Here is a 19,796-nt window from a genome sequence, read left to right as displayed (position 1 = left end):
CAGGCAGTGACCTCTTTTCCTCTTTGACCTTTGGCTCTCTTGAAGCCCACCTTATATCCTGGTTATTTATAAACTCATGGTTTGAGGTTTCCAACCTGTAAGTTTAGCTCTATATGGTAAATATAGCACTTGGTATAATCCTTTAAAAAAAAAGAAGAGTCTTTAATAAATAGTACTTGAGGAATTTCAAAACATGTGATTAAACCAGAAGAATCATAAGAATGTAGTTATCCTTCTCTGTATGCAAAATATGGAAAATGACAATTATATCTTCCCAGATATGCTGAAAGTATTCAGTTTATGCTGACAAAGAATAATGAGCTTCAGGGAAAAGCAGCATACAACAATTAAGTGGATTATTGAATTGTTAGGTCTCATGATATAAAGGTCAGAATTTAACTGTTTTGGCTTATAGTTAGATTTATCTTTCAAACATGCAGTCGGCCTCTGGAAGTAGCTGGTTATTGAGATGTAGAAAGGATATATGGTTCAACAGATCTCTTGTTACTTTTTCTGGAGAAAATAATGGCTTGGTACTACTTTTGTTTTCATGTCTACCCAGAAATATTTTTAAGAATTTGTTTTGGTTTTCCAGCTAAAATTCCATTACAGAAAATAGAGAAAAATAAAGAAAAACTCATTTACATCACCTGATAACTCCGCAGATTTCTAGAAGTTATGATTTTGAGTCTCTTTCCATGTGTCTAGCTACTTGTTTGTGCTTCTCCAAATTGTTCCGGATATGAAACTCAGCATCTCATTGAAATCCTCCTTACTGTTTCCTATTCTCACTCCCTAGGGGGGAGCAAATTAGATGTGCGAAGCAGACTTTCATTGCCCATTTGTGGAAGTAGAAGTGGTGTTTTATCACAGCCACACAAACAATTTGTAATTCCATCTTAAACATTCTTACCTCCAAAACCCATTTTCTGGCTTCCTAACTTTATGGAAGAGCAGTGGCTCACCAGATCCCAGTTTTGCTGATCTTGGTACCACTAGCTCTCCCCCACCTCTCTTATGTCTGCCTATTACCCTCTTTCTGAACTCCTTGTGATGCTGATGATGTCTGATGCCTCCACTATGCAAAGTCATTCCTCATAATGCTCAGCAGATGACGGAATTGTCGATTTAGGTAACATCATCTGTGCATGTCTGGAGGCAATTAGGGTTTAATATGAAGAAATGTTTTCTTTTGGACATTTTCAAAATTTTATCAGAGTAATGTTTTATAGCTCCATTATGTAGATGCTCCAGTCTGTAGTTGCACTAAAATTTAATTGTTCATTTTCCCCAATGAAATAGTACAGTGAACCTTTCCCCTCATATAACTTGTTTTGTACTTCAGGTTATTTCTTTAGGACAGATTAACAGAGGTGACATTACTGAGATAAGTGGTATTTATTAAGATCTTGATATATATTTCTAAATAACTTTCAAAAAAGGTTGTTCCATATAAAAATTTGAAGAAATAATGAGGTCTTTTTTGAATATAATTTTAACTTAAACTTGAAAACTTGATTTTAGGTTCTAATTCATTGATGATCTTTCTGGATACATCTGTTATGTTAAGATTTTAGAGATGTTTGTGATTGTCTCCAAATTTGGGGAGCTTCAGTAGTTTGTTTTTTGTTTTTTGTTTTTTGTTTTTAACATAGAAAGCATTTTAGCATTAATTTTAAGACAGACTTTTTGAAGGTTACTGTTTTGAATTTTATGCAGGTATGTAACACCTCATTATTGCTTATATGGTACTATGTCAATTTATATGGCAGTAGCTACAGACTGATAAAGTAAAATAGGATTTGACTTTCATATTAAAGTAACATGTCATTTTAACAACTAAAAGGAAAAGTCATGGCAAACAGCAGTTCTTATCTCTAGAGCTAAAACGTGACCTTTTTTTTGGTTTGTTTTACCACAACTTAAAAAAAAAAAGGTAAAGCTTTTTGATTCTTTAAAAGGAAATGGGAAAAAAAAAAAAGGAAATGGAAAAAATGCTTTATCAAAGTTTACTTATTTGTTTTGATGACATCACAGAAGTGTTGTAGAATACCCAGAGAATATTTTATAAAATGGCCTGGTGGGAGGTGATGTGGAGAAAACATGAGTTTCAGATTTAGACAAATCTCAACTGTACCATTTATTTATTTTTTGATAACTACTTAACTCTCTATTTTCCTGGAAGAAATTGGGGTTATAATTATTAACCTATTAAGGCTGTGAGAAATTAATTCCCTGTGGCTATAACCATGGCTTAATAACAGAAATTTAAAATGTCTTTTTTTAATGTTTTATTTATTCTTGCGAGAGGGAGAGACAGAGCATGAGCGAGAGAGGGGCAGAGAGAGAGAGGGATACAGAATTTGAAACAGACTCCAGGCTCTGAGCTGTCAACAGAGCCTGACATGGGGCTCGAACTCATGAGCCATGAGATCATGACCTGAGCCAAAGTCAGACACTCAACTGACTGAGCCACCCAGGTGCCCCCCTTAATAACAGAAATTTAAAAGAATTTCCATATGTCTTTCACTAATACTCCACAAATATTAACATTTACCACATTTCTGTTATCATTCTGTCTTTCCTTTCTTTCCCTATATTTATTTTATGGTATTTCCCCCCCCACATTTATGAGTAAGTTACAAACAAGATGCCTGTTTACCCATAGTCTAGCATGAAGTCCCTAAGGACAAGGACATTTTCTTATATAACACAGTAAAATTTTCGAAATCAGGAAATTAACACTGTTAATAGTACTGTTATCTAGTCTACGGACATTATTCAGATGTCTATAGTTGTCCCACTGATGTCACCAGAGAAATTTTTTTCTAGTCCAGTTCAAGGCTACTCATTGTACTTGGTTAACATGTTTCGTGAGTCACTTTTAATCTGGAACATTTCTCGGTTTTTGTTTTCCATAACCTTGACATTTTTAAAAAGTATAGGCCATTTATTTTTTAGAATGGTTCTTAGTGTAGATTTTCCTGATGTCATGATTAGATTCAAGTTAAAAGTTTTTTAGCAGGAACGCCACAGAAACGGTGTTTTATTTTTCTTTGTTCATATCAGAAGACACGTGATGCCAAATTGTCCCATTTCTGTGATGTTAATTGCGATCGTTTGCTTGAGGGGATATCTTTCAGATTTCCTCACTGTACTGTTGCCATTTTTTAAAACAAATAATAGGCATTTAGTGGGAAGATATTTTGAGACCACGTTAAATAACCTGTTTCTTCTCAAACTATCAAACTTCCATCCACTGGTTTTAGTATCATTAGTGATTTTTGTCTCAAACACTTACTACTATGTGATTGCCAGATGAATGATGCTAGAATTTTTAATGTTAGCTGATTATTTTGCAGTGACCAAATTACAGGCAGATAATATTCTTTGAATGTCTACATTTGTTTAGTCTGGAGAAGAAAAGAATTTAGAGATGGTTGACTCTAACCGTTTGAAGGAGTTTTCTGCAAAGGAAAAGGGGACATAGTTTGCACTGCTTCAGCAGGCAGAACTAGAGCACTTAACTTCACACAAGCTTCATACTTCTGATAGAGCTCTTCCGCACAGCATGTACCACCCCAGAGAGCAGTGTTTCTTCCACATGGAGTCCTGCTGGTTCCTGGATGCCACGACCATGGTGCCAGCTCTGTGCCAGGCGTGTGTGTGCATCAATGCATTTCATTTGTTTTATAGCTGAAAAAACAGTTAAATAAAATTTTCACATTATCTGACTCTGACTCAGTTCAATGTAGAGGTAAATCCCTGTGTTACTGGTTCCAGGGCTCTCCTTCCTTGCCTTGTGTCTCACTGCTAGGTGAAGGGGTTCTAGTGTCGCAGGGAAGGTTGGATTTGCTAATTTGTGGTTTAAATTCTAATTTTAAAATCTGTGATGGTATGAGGATGTTTCTTTGCACTATGTGGTGTCTGCTGATTTTTAGATGGTACTAAGCTATTATCTTCATAATAACACTCTTGTATTTCTTGGCAGTAGATTTATAATTTTAATGATGGCACAAAAGTTGACATCAAAATTATTTTGAATTGGTTTGTGTAACTGGATGTTCCTGACTGTATTCAACTTTTGATAGGACTGTAGAAGTCAACAGAAGGTTGCCTTTAGGTAGACATAATAAGCTCAGTTTTAGAGATACTAGATTTGAGGTGGTGGGTGTTAAATGAGGTAAACTGCCCCATAGAAAACTAAAAATGTAGGTCAGGAGCTCAAGAGGGAGTTTGGAATTAGGTGGAGGTTTAGATAACTGAAGACGTGGACTTGAATGTCATTGCCAAGGAGGCAAGATTAGAAAGAAGAGGACTGAGGAGTTATTTAGCGTTTCTGAATTTTGAAATAGGTATCTCCAAGACTAGAGGAAAAGAAGGAATCTGTGTATGTCTAGCGGTGGAGGAAGGAGATTGGGACCAGAATAAAACATAATGTTTTCTTCAAGGGGATTGAAATCCTTTAGTAAAAAGAAACAATAAAAATGAGCAGTCAAGAGCTAAGTATTTTTCAATCTGAATAATAATGGAGGAGGCCTAGTTTTCAGAAGAATAGAAGAGAGATTAAGAAGAAAGATTTGAGAAAATAAAATATTTTTAAGCCCAAAATAATTAAGCAGTACAAGGTAAGAGAAGGAAAAGAGGCTTTGTCTAATGATAGAATTGAAATAAATGCAGTAATTGTCTTTACCATGTTCTCCTCTAAATTTAGGTTGGAAACTCAAACAAACAAAGTATATGAGACAGAATTGGGGAGAAAAATACTACCTTTATACCAGCCTTAAGCAATCACCCGACTTGGAACTAAGAACTAGAAACATAAAAAGAATTTTCCCACAAATTTTGTGTGTGATTGTGACAGCTTATTAGGAGAGGTAGTGGTGTCTTAGCTCCTTATGCTTAGTATTTCATTTTTCTGTTGGGTTCATCCTGCCTCTCACCACATAAGATTTATGTTAAAATATTTTAAGGTTTTCTGCTTATAGTATATTTATTGGTTTATCAGTATGCTAATATAATTATGTCTTCACCATAAAGATTTCCCTAATCATGGTTGTATTTTTTTTTTTTTCCCAGCCTGTTTGACGGCTTTGCAGATGGACTAGGAGTTGCTGAAGCTATTTCCTATGTGGATCCTCAGTTCCTCACCTACATGGCTCTAGAAGAACGCTTAGCTCAGGCTATGGAGGTATTGTAGTGACTCTGATGCCTATATATAAGTTGGTGGGATACAAAATGATAAAAATTAAAGGCTTTTTTAATTGCTTTTAGGAAAAGGTGAATAATTTTTCATCACTTTAATAGCATTTCCTGATTAATGATTGCCACTAGTTTGTGTATATAAATCACACTAGACATCCTGCCAGTTTGCCTAATTGCATTATTTCCCAGGTTTTACTGCAGAATAGAGAATGTTTTGCTTACATTTAGAAAATAGACTTTTCCTTTATTAAGTTATCTGGGTCTGTGAATCTGAATATTTTTTTAATGTTTTATTTATTTTTGACAGAGAGAGAGAGAGTGCACACAAGTGCATGGGGGAGGGCAGAGAGAGAAAGGGAGATAGGGAATCTGAAGCAGACTCCAGGCTCTGAGCTGTCAGCACAGAGCCCAATGTAGGGCTTGAACTCACGAACCATGAGATCATGACCTGAGCCAATGTCGGACGCTTAACCGACTGAGCCACCCAGGCACCCCTGAATCTGATTGCTTTACACAGACACAGGTATATTTGTAAATGAAATTGAAGATCTCTAAGGATATATTATACATCACTTCCACTTTTTTGTCCTCATAGTTTCTAAATACTACCTTGCTGCTTAATGAATATAGCAGTTTTATTTCCATTATCTCCATATACAAATACACTTAAATAAATGTAGCACATAATTTTGTTTGGCTTTCTTTTCCTTATTTGATTGCAATACAAATACTCATGATTGTATTTGCCTAAGGTCAAAAGCCCAAGCATTTTCGTGTTTGGGAACTTTCACTGCATTTGTGGATTTCATTGTTAGAAATCTTCTTTAAATTACTATTTCTGAAGTGATTTCCAAAGTAGAAAAACAGTAATAATGTGAATGAGTCAAAAGTGAGAGAACAAAAATAAATGAGAGAACTTTCAGGGACTATAACAGCATTTTATCTTGAAATTTTCTGAGGTTAGAAAGTACAGTTTAGATTCATAAAGTATACAGTGGGTAGGTAGACAGACTGACCTGTCAACACACACTTATGTACACGCACACACACTTAAGTTAGCTTTGCTGTGAGATCACTTTTTTTTTACATCTGAGTAATCTTCCATGGAGATCACTGATTGATTATGCTTTGTGTGGTGTGTTTTTTTTTTAAAGGAACCATAGAAATACTGTGTAGTAGGAGGAAAGTCAGAAAGAACATATTAAGACAATACATTTAGGACTTTTCCCAGATTATTTAACTTGCCTTAGTCAATTCTGACACATGAAATAATGGCACAGTGTGATAACTTGTGTCAGGAATATAATATGTAAAGATGAAGAATCACTAACTTTTTTGAGATAAATAAATTTTAAGTGACCACAATGGAATATATCCATTCTAGAGTCTAGTTTCACAGTGTTTACATAGTTTTTCCCATTATTATGCTAGTGGTCCATGTTTTGAAAATTAAAATAGAAGTTTTAATAGAAGTTTTCTTGTTACCAGTAGGAATTGTGACATTTGATTGGTGTCTTGAAAGAAGCACCAGAAGGATTGGTCGGGGGCAGGGCATCATACCGTGTGAAGGCACTAGCAGTGTGTGCAAAGACCAGAGTCAAGAAAGACTAGTATGTCCAGGGAACTTACAGTCCCCACATGACTTCTGCTCTTTGAGAACCCAGTGACACTGCCACTTGTCACTCTTAACCATCTGTCCTTCTGTTCTGACTAATGAGTGGTGTTGTGTCTTCCTTCCCTACAGCTTAGCAGCTTCCTCAGATTTAGTGCTCTTTATTTTATTTGAATTTGACTGAAAATCAATACAGTTCCATCTTCCTATCACTCTCTAGAAACCTTTATTTTTCTGCCTACTATGCAGTTGTTTAATCATTTTGAAAAGTGAGGCCGTATTAATTTATAATTTATGATATTTTCTTTTAAATTTAACAGCATTCTTTAAATGACAGAAAAGCAATAAGACAAACTGAGTGCTTTTATTTGTTTTTCTCTCAAGCAGCCTGATCTCTTTTCAGCACTGGTTGTTTTCATTTCTCTTATTTTCCCAATACCAGACTGATCTGTTATCTCAGGTAGTGGCTATTGGTGAAAATATTGGCAACAAATATTTGCCTATACTTTTGTCTCAAATTTGAGTGAGAAAAGGACAAAATACTTAAGATCTTTAACTGTTTGAAACAATGATATTAAAGCTTTTTACTTTGAACAAGTTTTGAAAAATACTTCCCTTTGCACATTTATGTTCACATTTAAAGTTTTTTAGCATAAACCCTAAGTAATATTGTTTACCTTATTATACCTCTTTGCAATAAAAGTATGTTCAAGAATTTAAATATAAATAAAGTAGTTTAGATTGATTTAAAATTGTTAGCATCTAACTGATCAAAAACAGACTTCTAAATGTTGATAAATATTTAAATGTAAAATTTTACTGGAAATATATCTCTTAATAAGATAGAGGGAGACTTTTTCCTTCCTTATTATTTTATGAGTTAATTTTATTTATTCCTAGAATGAGATCTAGTCGAGCATCAATTTTATTTGTTTTTCATATTATATAAATGTAAACTTGAGAAACCTTGTTCACATAAATAAATTGATAGGGATGGAAGGAGTTTATCATAGCACTGTCACTTAGTTTTTCTGAGATATTTGCCCAAATCACATCAACTTGACAGATTGTTTAGATCCTCCTTTTTTTTTTTGAAAGCAGATGACTGGAAGCCACCTACAAAATTTGTTATTTAGTTGTTAGTTCAATGTGACCCCAGTATTTGAAAGTGCCCCTTTGAATGGGTTAGAAGTATGCTTTTATTTATAAAGTGGAGAAAAGATTAGTATAAAAAGGAATATGGGAACAGAGAACCAGCACGGTACTTTGACTGCGGGCATATTCTTCAGAAGGTCAGTTTGAGGAAGGGTTACATAAGAAAGTTAAATGAATTGAAATTTAGTCTCTTAAGACTCCATGCCCTTGGCTCCCTAGAAAGTCTTTACACACTTACAGAACACTGCCTATACACTGGGTTATAGACATTGGGAAGGTAGTACATGAACTTTAGGTTTGTGACCTTGCAGTCTTCACTTAACCTCCTTAAGCTTCAGGTCCTCATCTACAAAATGGGAGTAATAAAATTTACCTTGTGGATTGTGACACTGTGATAAAGCACTTAGCGAAATAGCTGGTGCAGTGATAAGCTCTCTTATAAATGGCTGTATTCAAAGATTTATTCAAATCAGCAGTCAGCCAGGTGGTAATCATCTAGCACATGTGGATTCAGTGATCATTGAAAATCAGTATTAAGTCACTTGTTATAAATCTTCACTTTTTAAAAACTGAATTGTGTTTTATTCTTTAAAAACTAAATTTTGTTCTGACAAAGGATTATGCTACTTTAAATCTAAATATATTCCAGTTGTGCTCTTTAGCCTATTTAATTGTCTTTCTGACACTTGGAGTGACTTTTGAAAATACACTATACTGCCTAAAGTGTAGATAGATTTTTATATTTTTACAGATTTCATAGCAGTGGTTTCAGAATGGTCTCTCTTAACTCTTGTTGCTTGTACGTGACTCCAGATCACCTTAAGTATTTGTCAGTATCAAGGCAATAAATTATTTTTACATATATAAATTCCAGGTATTTATTAGCACTACAGACATGCAAATCATCATCAGAAATGAATAATGAACCTATTGCAACAAACATGTGTCGAAGCATAAGTAGCATCCCCAAATGGAACTTACTGTAAATAATATCCCTTCTTTTTTTATGTGTGGAGTAGCACAGAGGAGTTCTTGCAGTCTGTCTTGAGAAGTACACAAGGAATTGGAGGAGATTTATGGTTATAGTTATATGAGAAAGGAGGGACAAATAATAGGCTATTACCTTCTATTTTCTATTTCCTGAGGGGAAATTTTAATATAAAGAACTATAAACTATAATAGGGGATTAAAGTAACAAAGATTTGCTTAGTAAGGATTAAAGATATTTCTAAAGAATACAGAAAATGCACATGTAAGGAATGGCTCCCACACGTTAGGCTAAGATCACCTAAGAAAGAGTCTCCGCCTCCAAGGCTCGGATTCAAACTTTGATGGAGATAGCACAACTGTGGCTCACTGAATGGCAACAAAGTCACTGTAGTGCTACACTGGCAGAACTTGCTGGAAATCAGCCCTGTAGGGTGCTGCTGAGGAAAGCTGTTTATAGGGAGATGTCTCACTGGAAGCACTCTGCTCCAGAACTGTCCAAGGTGGGTGCTGGGGGAAGCTGCTGGCCGCATGCACTACAAAAGCAAGATGCTGGAGAAGCTGTGGGCATCGGAAAGTCTGCTGCTGGAGAAAACCATGCATGCCATGGAAGCCTGGGTGAAACAGGCTCACTGGGATTAGAAGTAAAGCCCTTTTCCTCCTGCAGTGTCTTTTCAGCATCCTCTGTGAACAAAGCTTAATTAACATTGTGACAGCTATCAGAGGAAAAAAATAGCCCAAATCCTTTTTCACAGAGCTGACAAAAATAGCTAATTTGGATTTGAGGAGCAGTAATCAATAACTGGAGAACAGTCCATCCCTTTGATTACTTGGATCCCATATACACCTTTCTACACACATCTGAACTCTATTCAACAGCAATGCAACTTTATTTCCACCTAACAAGATATAGCTAGTTTTTGTTATTTTTTTCTTTAAAGTTTATCTATTTTGAGAGAGAGAGAGAGAGAGAAAAAAAGAGAATCCCAAGCAGGCTCCACACTTAGCACAAAGCCTGATGCGGGGCTCGATCCCATGAACTGAGACCCAAGCCTAAATCAGGAGTCGGGTGCTTAACCAACTGAGCCACCCAGGCACCCCACAGCTAGTCTTAAAATGAAGTTTTCACCCTTTCTCCAGAATGAACAAATGTGAACGGACTCCCAAGAGTCATTATGTCCATCACTAAATATTAATCACTCCACAAATTCATTCAGTCACAATGAATATTCTCTTATATAAGATTAAATTGTAAAATTAACTGCTATATGAAATAAAAATGGGAAGGAGAGAGAAAAAGACAATGGTTAGCAGATACAAATAAACACATAACAAACAGAAAATATGCAAAGCCTACTTGTCCTTGTTTTTATATTTGGTCACAGGCTATAACTGATGGCTGTGGTTTCCTTCATCCATCACCCATTCCATATTTTCTGTACCTTCAGCAAGAATCTCAGCTGCTTAGGATTCTTTACTTGGTGGAGTGACCCAAATCTACATTTTTGAAGAGTATGTGTACTCGGTCATCATGCCTTTTTGGGAGATGTCCTTACCTGATAACTTTACTGTGGGTATAGAAGTAATAAGACATGTACACTCCAAGTGAGATGATCACGGGATTTTTAAGTGGAGGAAGGTTGGTCTGTGGAGGATACACTACTTCTGGTAAAAGGAGGCTCAGAGGGGCTTAGAGATTCAGCATAGTCCACTGTTTCGTCTGAGTCCAATCAGATATTCCCATTTCTAAGTTTCAGAATCCTGATTTAACCAGTCAATGATTCAACTTTCAAGAAACTTCACAAGACATAATTAAACTCTGATTTTAATTCAACAGTTCACACAATTAAATTTTGTTTTTGATTTTCAGAAATAATATGTTTGTTTTAGGGCTGTCAGGGATACTTTCTAGTTCTTATCCAGTACCTTGCTCTGAGAGTTAACCGGCCTGAGTTTGTCCTTTTCTCTTTGTATGCGAGCAAGTGCACTCAAAAAGGTTCCATCCCACGTTAGTTTTTACAGTCATCATTATTGCCATAAGGTCAAGTGCAGTAACCACCTGGGCTCCCAAGACACGTGTATTAGTTGGCACTTCATTGCAGTGGATCACAGTGGTAGTTTGATTGTGATTAATAAGATTATTTGTAATCAGGGTTTGTATCGATAACATTCCATTCCTCTTGGCCAGGAGCAGGAATAGCAGATCTAAGGAATAACCCTTAGGGCTGAGATAGAGTGCAACCCCCGCTACCAGGGCTGAGATCCAGACTGTGTTGGGAAGGACACAGCCATGGCGCTTAGAGAAATGTTTGTACTACTGTGCTGGCAGAACTTGCTGGAAATCTACCATATGGAACTTGGCAAAATCTGCCCACTGGAGTGCTGGAGAAACTGTTCACAGGGAGGTGACTAACTGGAAGCACACTCCTGCAAAGCCACCTAAGATGGGTGCCAGGGGAAGCTGCTGGCTACCTTACACTGCAGCTGTCAGGCACTGGGGAAACTGCATGTACTTCTGGAGCCAGGCACTGGAGAAGCTGCTTGCACGGGAGGACCTTGGCGCTGGAGAAGCCATCTGTGATGCAGAAGCCCACAATAGCGAACCCTTACACACTACAGGGGCCTGCCCAGGAAGCCCACTAGAAGAAGCAGCAAAGTTCTTCTGGGATGTCTGTCCAGAGCTCTCTACTGACAAAGCCTAAGGTCATGCCAGCTGACAAGGGAAAAGTGTTCAGAAGGCCCAGATCTATTTCACAGAACAGAAATGAAAGGTGAACTTGGAGCTAAGAGTTAATTGAATTTCTGGCACACTTTTTCTTCGCTCTCTCTGCAAACCCAGAGTCAAATTGGCATTCAGTATTATTAACTGTATTTGCTAACTCTTACGATGAACCTTTTTTGCGTTCTCTTTTTTTTGCTTTTGTCTCGGCCCTACGCTCTGTTGTAAGTCATCTCAAATCCTTTTTTGGAAAGACATAATTCATTGTGAGATTATCTGGGCTAAATCCTAAAGAGTATACAAAAGGTTAACATTTGCCATCCAAGACAACACAGGGTTAACTGTCAGGCAGAATCTTCCTCCTATAAGGGAGGCCCAGTTTGCTTTTTATTGTGGTAACACACATAGTGTAAAATTTACCCCTTCTAACCATAATACAGTTAATTCGCATCAAGTACATTATAAACAATAACTCTCTGTTCCTCCTCTCCCTAGCTCATGGCAACTACCATTCCGCTTTCCATCTCTCTGAGTTTACTCCTTTAGGGACCTCATATAAGTGGAATCATACAGTATTTATCCTTCTGTGACTGGTTCATTTCACTTAGCATAAGCTTTCAAGTTTCATCCATATTGTAGCATATGCCATAATTTCCTTTCTTTTAAAGACTGAGTAATATTTCGTTGTATGTATATACCACATTTTTTTCAGTTTTATTGAAGTATAAGTGACATATAACATTGTGTAAGTTTAAGATGTACAGCATGTTGATTTGATGCACTTATATAGAACAAAATGATTATCACTGTAGGGCTAGTGACACCTCATATAATTTCTGTTTCTTGCTTGTGGGAAGAACGTTTAAGATTTTTACTCCCAGCAACTTTCAGCTATATACCACAGTATTATTAATTATAATCACCGTGCTATACATTAGATCCCCAGGATTTATTCATCTTATAACTGGAAGTTTGTACCCTTTAACCACATCTTCCTGCTTCCTACTCCTCACGCTCTGACAATCACCATTCTACTCTTGTTTCTGAGTTCAGGTTTTTTAGATTCCACATATAAATTATATGATATAGTACTTAGGTTCTGTTTTCACTTAGCAGGATTTTTTTCTTTCTTATGGCTGGAATAATATTCGTGTGTGTGTGTGTGTGTGTGTGTGTATCTCCTTTATCCATTCATCTGTCAATATATACGTAAGTTGTTTCCATACCTTGGCTATTGTGAATAATGCTGCATTGAACATGTGAGTGCAGATATCTTCAAGATCCTGACTTCATTTCCTTTAGATATATACCCACAAGTGAGATTGTTGGATCATAGGACAGTTATGTCAATTTTTGGAGGAACTTTTATACTATTTTCCACAGTGGTGTACCAATTTACATTCCCACCAACCGTGCACAAGGGTTCGCTTATCTCCGTATTTTCTCCAACACTTCTTATTTCTTATTGTTTTGGTAATAGCCATTCCAACAGTTGTGAAGTGATAGCTCATTGTGATTTTGATTTGCATTCCTCTGATGATTCGTGATGTTGAACATCTTTTCATGTACTTACTCTTTTAATGTCTTCTTTGGGAAAATGTCTATTTAGTCCCTCTGCCCATTTTTATATCTGTCTGTCTATCTGTTTATTTACTTTTGAGTTGTATGAGTTTTCATGTTTTGGATATCAGTGCCTTACCACATACATGATTTGCAAATATTTTCTTCCACTCTGTAGGTGGGCTCTCCTTTTGTTAATGGTTTCTTTTGATACGCAGAAGCTTTTTAGTTTGATGTAGTCTGCTTAGTTATTTTTGCTTTTGTTGCTGTGTCTTTATTATCATACCCAAAATTAATTGCCATGATCAGTATCAAGGACCAGTGTCAAAGAAATTTTATGGTTTCAGGTCTTACGTTTTAGTTGGTAATCCATTTGGAGTTAATTTTTGTGAATGGTATTAAGTTAGAGGTCCAGTTTCATGCATGCAGTTATCCTGCATGTGATTATGTGGGTTTTCCAATATTATTTATTAGAGACCTTATCCTTTCTGCAATAAATATTCCTGGCTCCCTTGTCAAATATTAATTGTCCATATATGCTGGGATTTATTTCTGGATTCTTGATTCTTTTCCATTTGTATGTATGTCTGTTTTTATGCCAGTACCATACTGTTTTGATTACTATAGTTGTGTAGTATAGTTTGAAATAAATTGTATTGCTTCCAGCATTGTTCTTTGCTTTGGCCATTCAGGGTTTTTAGTGGTTCCATACAAATTTTAGGATTTTTTTTTTGTATTTCTGTGAAGAATGCCATTGGAATTTTGATAGGAATTGCATTAAATCTGTGGATTGCTTTGGGTAGTATGGACATTTTAATATTAGTTCTCCCAATTCCTTAACATGGAATATCTTTCTATTATATCTTCAGTCTCTTTTATCTTTCATTTTTCAGTATACACAATCTTTCACCTTCTTGGTTAAGTTTATTGCTGAGTATTTTGTTGCTTTTGATGCTATTGCAAATGGGATTGTTTTCTTTATTCTTTTTCAAATATTTCATTATTAGTGTGAAACACAAGTGATTTCTGTATATTGATTTTGTACTATATAGCTTCCATGAATTTGTTGATTATTCCTAACAGTTTTTTGGTGGAGTCTTTAGGATTTTCTATATAAAAAAATCACATCTGCAAATAAAGACAAGTTTACTTCCACTTTTCCCATTTGGATGCCTTTTATTTTTCTTGCCTGAATACTCTGGCTAGGACTTTTAATACTATGTTGAATAGGAGTGGTGAGAATGAGCACCCTGGTCTTGTTCTTGATCTTAAAGGAAAAGCTTTCAGCCTCTCACTGTTGGTTATAGTATTAGCTGTGCCTTGTCAAATATGGATGTCTTAATTTTATGTTAAGGTATGTTCCTTCTGTACCTAATTTGTTGAGAGCTTTTCTCATAAAAGGATGATATGTTTTGTCAAATGCTTTTTCTGCATCTATTGAGATGATCATACCATTTTTATCTTTCATTCTCTAAATGTGGTATATCACACTTATTGATTTTTGTGTGTTACCACCTTTCTTGCATCCAGAGATAAATCCCATTTAATCATGATGTATGATCCTTTTCATGTGCTGTTGAGTTTATCTTGCTAGTACTTTATTGAGGATTTTTGCATCTGTGTGTTCATCAGGGTTATTGGGCTCTAATTTTCTTTTCATGTCCTAATCTGGCATTGGCATCAGGGTAATGCTGACCTCATAAAATGAGTTTGAAAGTATTGCCTCTTTCTCAGTTTTTTGAAAGAGTTTGAGAAGGATTGGCTTTAATTCTTTAAATGTTTGGTAGGGTTTTCCAGGGAAACCATCTGATCCTGGGGTTTTCTTTGTCGGGAAATTTTATATTGCTGATTCAATATTCTTATGTTAGTCTGTTCAGATTTTCTATTCTTCATGTCAGTATGCTGTAAATATATGTTTCTGGAAGTTTACCCGTTTCTTGTAGTTTACCCAATTTGTTGATGTATAATTGTTTATGGTAGTCTCCTCTGATCCTTTGTATTTTTATAGTATCAGTTGTAACCTCTCTTTCATTTCTGATTATATTTGAGTCTCTTTTTTTCTTAGTCTAGCTAAAGATTCATCATTTTGGTTTATTTTTTCAAAAAAACAGCTTTTTGTTTATTTTTTTATTTTCCCATTTCTACTTCATTTATTTCTGCTCTGAGCTTCATTATTTCTTTCTTTCTGCCAACTTTTTACTTAGTTTTTTTTTTTCTTTTTCTGTTTCTTTGAGGTATAAATTGGGTTGTTTATTCGAGATCTTTTTTCTTAATGTAGGCATTTTTTTGCTATAAACTTCCATCTTAGAACTGCTTTTGCTTCATCGCATAAATTTTGACATGTTGTTGTTTCCATTTGCATTTGTTTCAAGATATCTTTTGATTTCTTCTTTGACCCGTAAGTTTGTTCATGAGTGTGTTGTTTAGTTTTTATGTACTTATAAATTTTCTAATATTCTTCCTGTTGATTTTTTTGTTTCTTGCCATTTTTGTCAGAAAGATAGTTGGTATGATTTCAGTCTTCTTAAATTTCCTAAAACTTGTTTTGTAACCTGTACTGTGATCTATCCTAGAGAATGTTGTGTGCACTTGAGAAGAATGTATAGTCTGTTTGTGTTTTATAGAATGTTCTGTATGTCTGTTAGAGCCATTGTATCTCAAGTGTAGCTCAAGTCTAATATTTTGTTTTTGATTTTCTATCTGGATAGTCCATTGTTTAAAGTGAGGTATTAAAGTCCCCTACTGTTATTTACTGTTGTGTAATCTCACTTCAGATCTACACTTATTTGCTTAATATACTTAGGTGCTCTAATGTTGGGTGCATATTTGTTGGTGATTACTATATCCTCTTGATGAATTCACCCTTTACCATTAAATAATAACCTTTTTTGTCACTTGTTACCTTTTTTGGCTTGAAGTCTATTTTTTGTGATAGGAGTATAGTTACCCCTGCTCTCTTTGGTTTCCATTTTTATGGAATATCTTTTTCCATCCCGTTACTTTGAGCCTCTGTGTCCTTAAAGCTGAAGTGAGTCTCTGTAGGCAGCATATAGTTAATTGGGTCTTGCTTTTTTAATCCAATCACCACTCTGTGCCTTTTCCCTAGAGAATTTAGTCTATTTACATTTAGAGTAATCACTGAATATTCTGAATTTGACTCTGTACGTACCTTTTCCAACCATATTTTGTTTATCCATTCATCTATTGATGGATACTTGGGTTTCTACAAGTCCCACCTGTAGTTCTAATCTTATTGTAGCCAGAAGGGCTAATCAAGGCACAAAAGGATTATACTAGGTGGTCATATGATCTGTTGTTCCTTTCATCCTCTTTAGAATAGTAACTTTATGTAGACACAGAACCCCTAAATAAGGTTTACATCCCGGGTAACCTAGTAATATTAGTGAGCTAGTCATGTGTGTGTGTGTGCTGGTTCTATGCCAGTAGTAGATATAACCATTCAGGAATACGTTATTTGCTTCTATACCTTGAATATTGATCTGGTAACCCTAATCATATTTTGTCTTTCATATGTTGAGCTTGTCTAAAATGTTTACTTTCTTTCATGTTACTGATTCCACACAGGAACTGATAAATTGAAAGAGGTAACCACTCTTCTGAAAATATAAATATGATGGGCAAGTAGATATTATTGAGACAAGATAGATTTTTGCCATTCTTGTGAAAAGTAGGGTGCTTTTCTTGCTGTTTTTTGATGTTTTGGTTTGATGGTGGTTCCTTTTAGAAGGAGGCTAAAGGGCAGGGGACTGAAGCAGTAGAAATTAACAGGAAGAGAATTGTGGTACATATAATGTTGGATAACACCTTAAAAAATAGTTTTCTATTACTGTTTTAAAGTGTTTTCTAAACTGGATGGCGACATACAGAAGAACGAAACTGGACAACTTTCTTACACCATACACAAAAATAAATTCAAAATGGATGAAAGACCTAAAAGTGAGACAGGAAACCATCAAAATCCTAGAGGAGAAAACAGGCAGCACCTCTTTGACCTTGGTCAGAATAGCTTCTTTCTAGACATGTTGCCAAAGGCAAGGGAAACAAGCAAACATGAACTGTTGGGACTTTTTCAAGATAAAAAGCTTCTGTGCTGTGGAGGAAACAGCACAAATAAAAGGCAGCCTATGGAATGGGAGAAGATATTTGCAAACAATATGTGATAAAGGGTTAGTATCCAGATCTATAAAGAACATCTCAAACTCAACACCCAAAAAGACAATCTGTGAAGAAATGAGCAGAAGACATGAATAAACATTTTTCCAAAGAAGACATCCAGATGGCTTAACAGATATGAAAAAATGGTCAACATCACTCATCATCAGGGAAATACACATCAAAACCATGATGAGATACCACCTCACACCTGTCAGAATGGTTAAAATTAACAACACAAGAAACAACAGGTGTTGGTGAGGATGTGGAAAAAGGGGAACCCTTTTGCACTGTTGGTAGGATTGGAAACCGGTGCAGCCACTCTGGAGCACAGCATGGAGGTTCCTCAAGAAACTAAAAATAGACCTTACCCTATGATGCAGCAATTGCAAATACCATTAGGTATTTACCCAAAGGGTACAAAAATACAGATTTGAAGGGGTACATGCACCCCAATGTTTATAGCAGCATTACCAACAATAACCAAATTATGGAGAGTCCAAATGTCCATCGACTAATACATGGATAAAGAAGATGTGGTGTATGTGTATGTATGTATGTATGCTTATATATATGTATATACATATATGTTATACATATATGTAAACATACCTACAGTAGAATATTACTCAGCCATCAAAAAGAATGAACACTTGCCATTTGCAACAACGTGGATGGAGCTAGTTGCTATTTGATGGAGCAAATCAAATGAACATATGGGAAGGGCGAGGGGAAAGAGAAGAGAGGGAAACAAACCAAAAGAGACTCTTAATATAGAGAACAAACTATGGGTTAATGGAGGGAGGTGGGTGGGGGATGGGTTAGATGGGTCTTGGGAACTAAGAAGGGCACTCATTATGACAAGCATTGGGTATTGTATGTAAGTAGTGAATCACTGAATTCTACTCCTGAAACCCATATTGCACTGTATGTTAACTAAAATGTAAGTTTAAAAAGGTGGGGGGAGAAATTTAAAAATAATAACAATTAAGTGTGTTCTAACAAGGAACTGTGACTTTTATTTTTCAGACTGCACTGGCACATTTAGAGTCTCTTGCAGTGGATGTTGAGGTGGCTAATCCACCAGCCAGTAAGGAAAGCATTGATGGCCTTCCAGAGACCCTTGTTCTTGAAGACCATACTGGTAAGGGCAAAGTTGGTCTCTAATGTCATATGACACATTACATGTGTAAGTATATTATCAATGCACCTGAAAGATAAAATACTGACCTTTAGAAACTCATTAGTTTTTTGTGAAACCAGATTCTGACAAACTTTCATCTAGTAGAAGAGTATTTTTAATTTATTAAGTGATGGGCTAGAATAAATGTTCCCCAGTCAGCTTTTCTACCACACCAGTATTTATTAAATTCCAAATTGTCATGTATTGCAGAAACATGTTTGCCAATTAATCAAAGTCTGGTTCTTTTGTCTGTCATTGGTATCACCTGTGAGTTAATATGTTGGTTTTCAGTTTTATTAAAATTGAACTCTGTGGGATTGATCAGATCGTTTGTTGTTTTCAGCAATTGGTCAGGAGCAGTGCTGTCCAATCTGTTGCAGTGAGTATATTAAGGATGATATAGCAACAGAGCTACCCTGCCACCATTTCTTTCACAAACCTTGTGTCTCAATTTGGCTACAGAAGGTGAGGTGTTTTTTTTTTTACTTTTTTAAAAAATATTTTAATAGTTCCTCCCGAAAGTTACTGGTGATAGTATCTTTTAAGCCTATTTTAGTCAGCTACATATTTATATTTATTTTTAATTGTTAAAAATTTATTACCTTTTAATATTTAGAGTTTAATGATAACATGAAACTATTTTACTTTACTAACATTGTCTAAAAAACAATATAGGCGATAATACTTGCTTGACATATTTCATCATTTCCAAGAATGATGAAATATGTCAAGCAATTATTTTATGCTGAAGCTAATTAGATCTCCCATCATATCCCTGAAATTTGTGTTTTCCAAAGTATTGCAAGCAAAAAGCCTTTGGCATTACTCAAAGTACTGTAATAATGTAGAGATATTCTGCTAATACAGATCAATGTCTCTGAAAATGTATATGAGAAATATGGTATAATAACCTACCAGGTACCTCCTATTCCAACTTTATATACTGTCCTTAAATATTTACCCAAAAATTTTTAACTATATTTGAATTACTTAAAAAAAAAAAAGAAAGAGTTTTACTTAAATGATCTCTCTGATCTCTATTTTTGCATAAGGACATTTATAGACAGTAAGGTAGAAATTGCCAAATCACTTTCACAGCTTATTTACTTAAGGATATAGCTCCCTCTCTTCCCTACAACCACTCCCTTCCTTTCCCCCTTCCTCTGCCTCCTTCCTCTTCTTTGCTTTCTCTCTTTTTTATT

At 35.5% G+C, this 19,796-nt stretch overlaps 1 protein-coding gene across 1 annotated transcript in view; it reads left to right on the top strand.

Annotated features, from left to right (window-relative positions):
- PJA2 (praja ring finger ubiquitin ligase 2) overlaps window positions 1-19,796 on the top strand; it is a 69,769-nt gene that overhangs the window by 45,347 nt on the left and 4,626 nt on the right. Inside the window, exons 7-9 of the mRNA XM_049647693.1 lie at window positions 5,080-5,191; window positions 18,441-18,555; window positions 18,938-19,059. Coding sequence (XP_049503650.1) covers window positions 5,080-5,191; window positions 18,441-18,555; window positions 18,938-19,059 — 349 coding nt within the window. The remainder of the gene's footprint in view (window positions 1-5,079; window positions 5,192-18,440; window positions 18,556-18,937; window positions 19,060-19,796) is intronic.

This window comes from Panthera uncia (genome assembly GCF_023721935.1).
Source record: "Panthera uncia isolate 11264 chromosome A1 unlocalized genomic scaffold, Puncia_PCG_1.0 HiC_scaffold_17, whole genome shotgun sequence".
In the NCBI taxonomy this organism is placed as follows: domain Eukaryota; kingdom Metazoa; phylum Chordata; class Mammalia; order Carnivora; family Felidae; genus Panthera; species Panthera uncia.
Note: the sequence above shows the minus strand (reverse complement) of the source record. Positions and strands in the feature narration are given on the sequence as shown.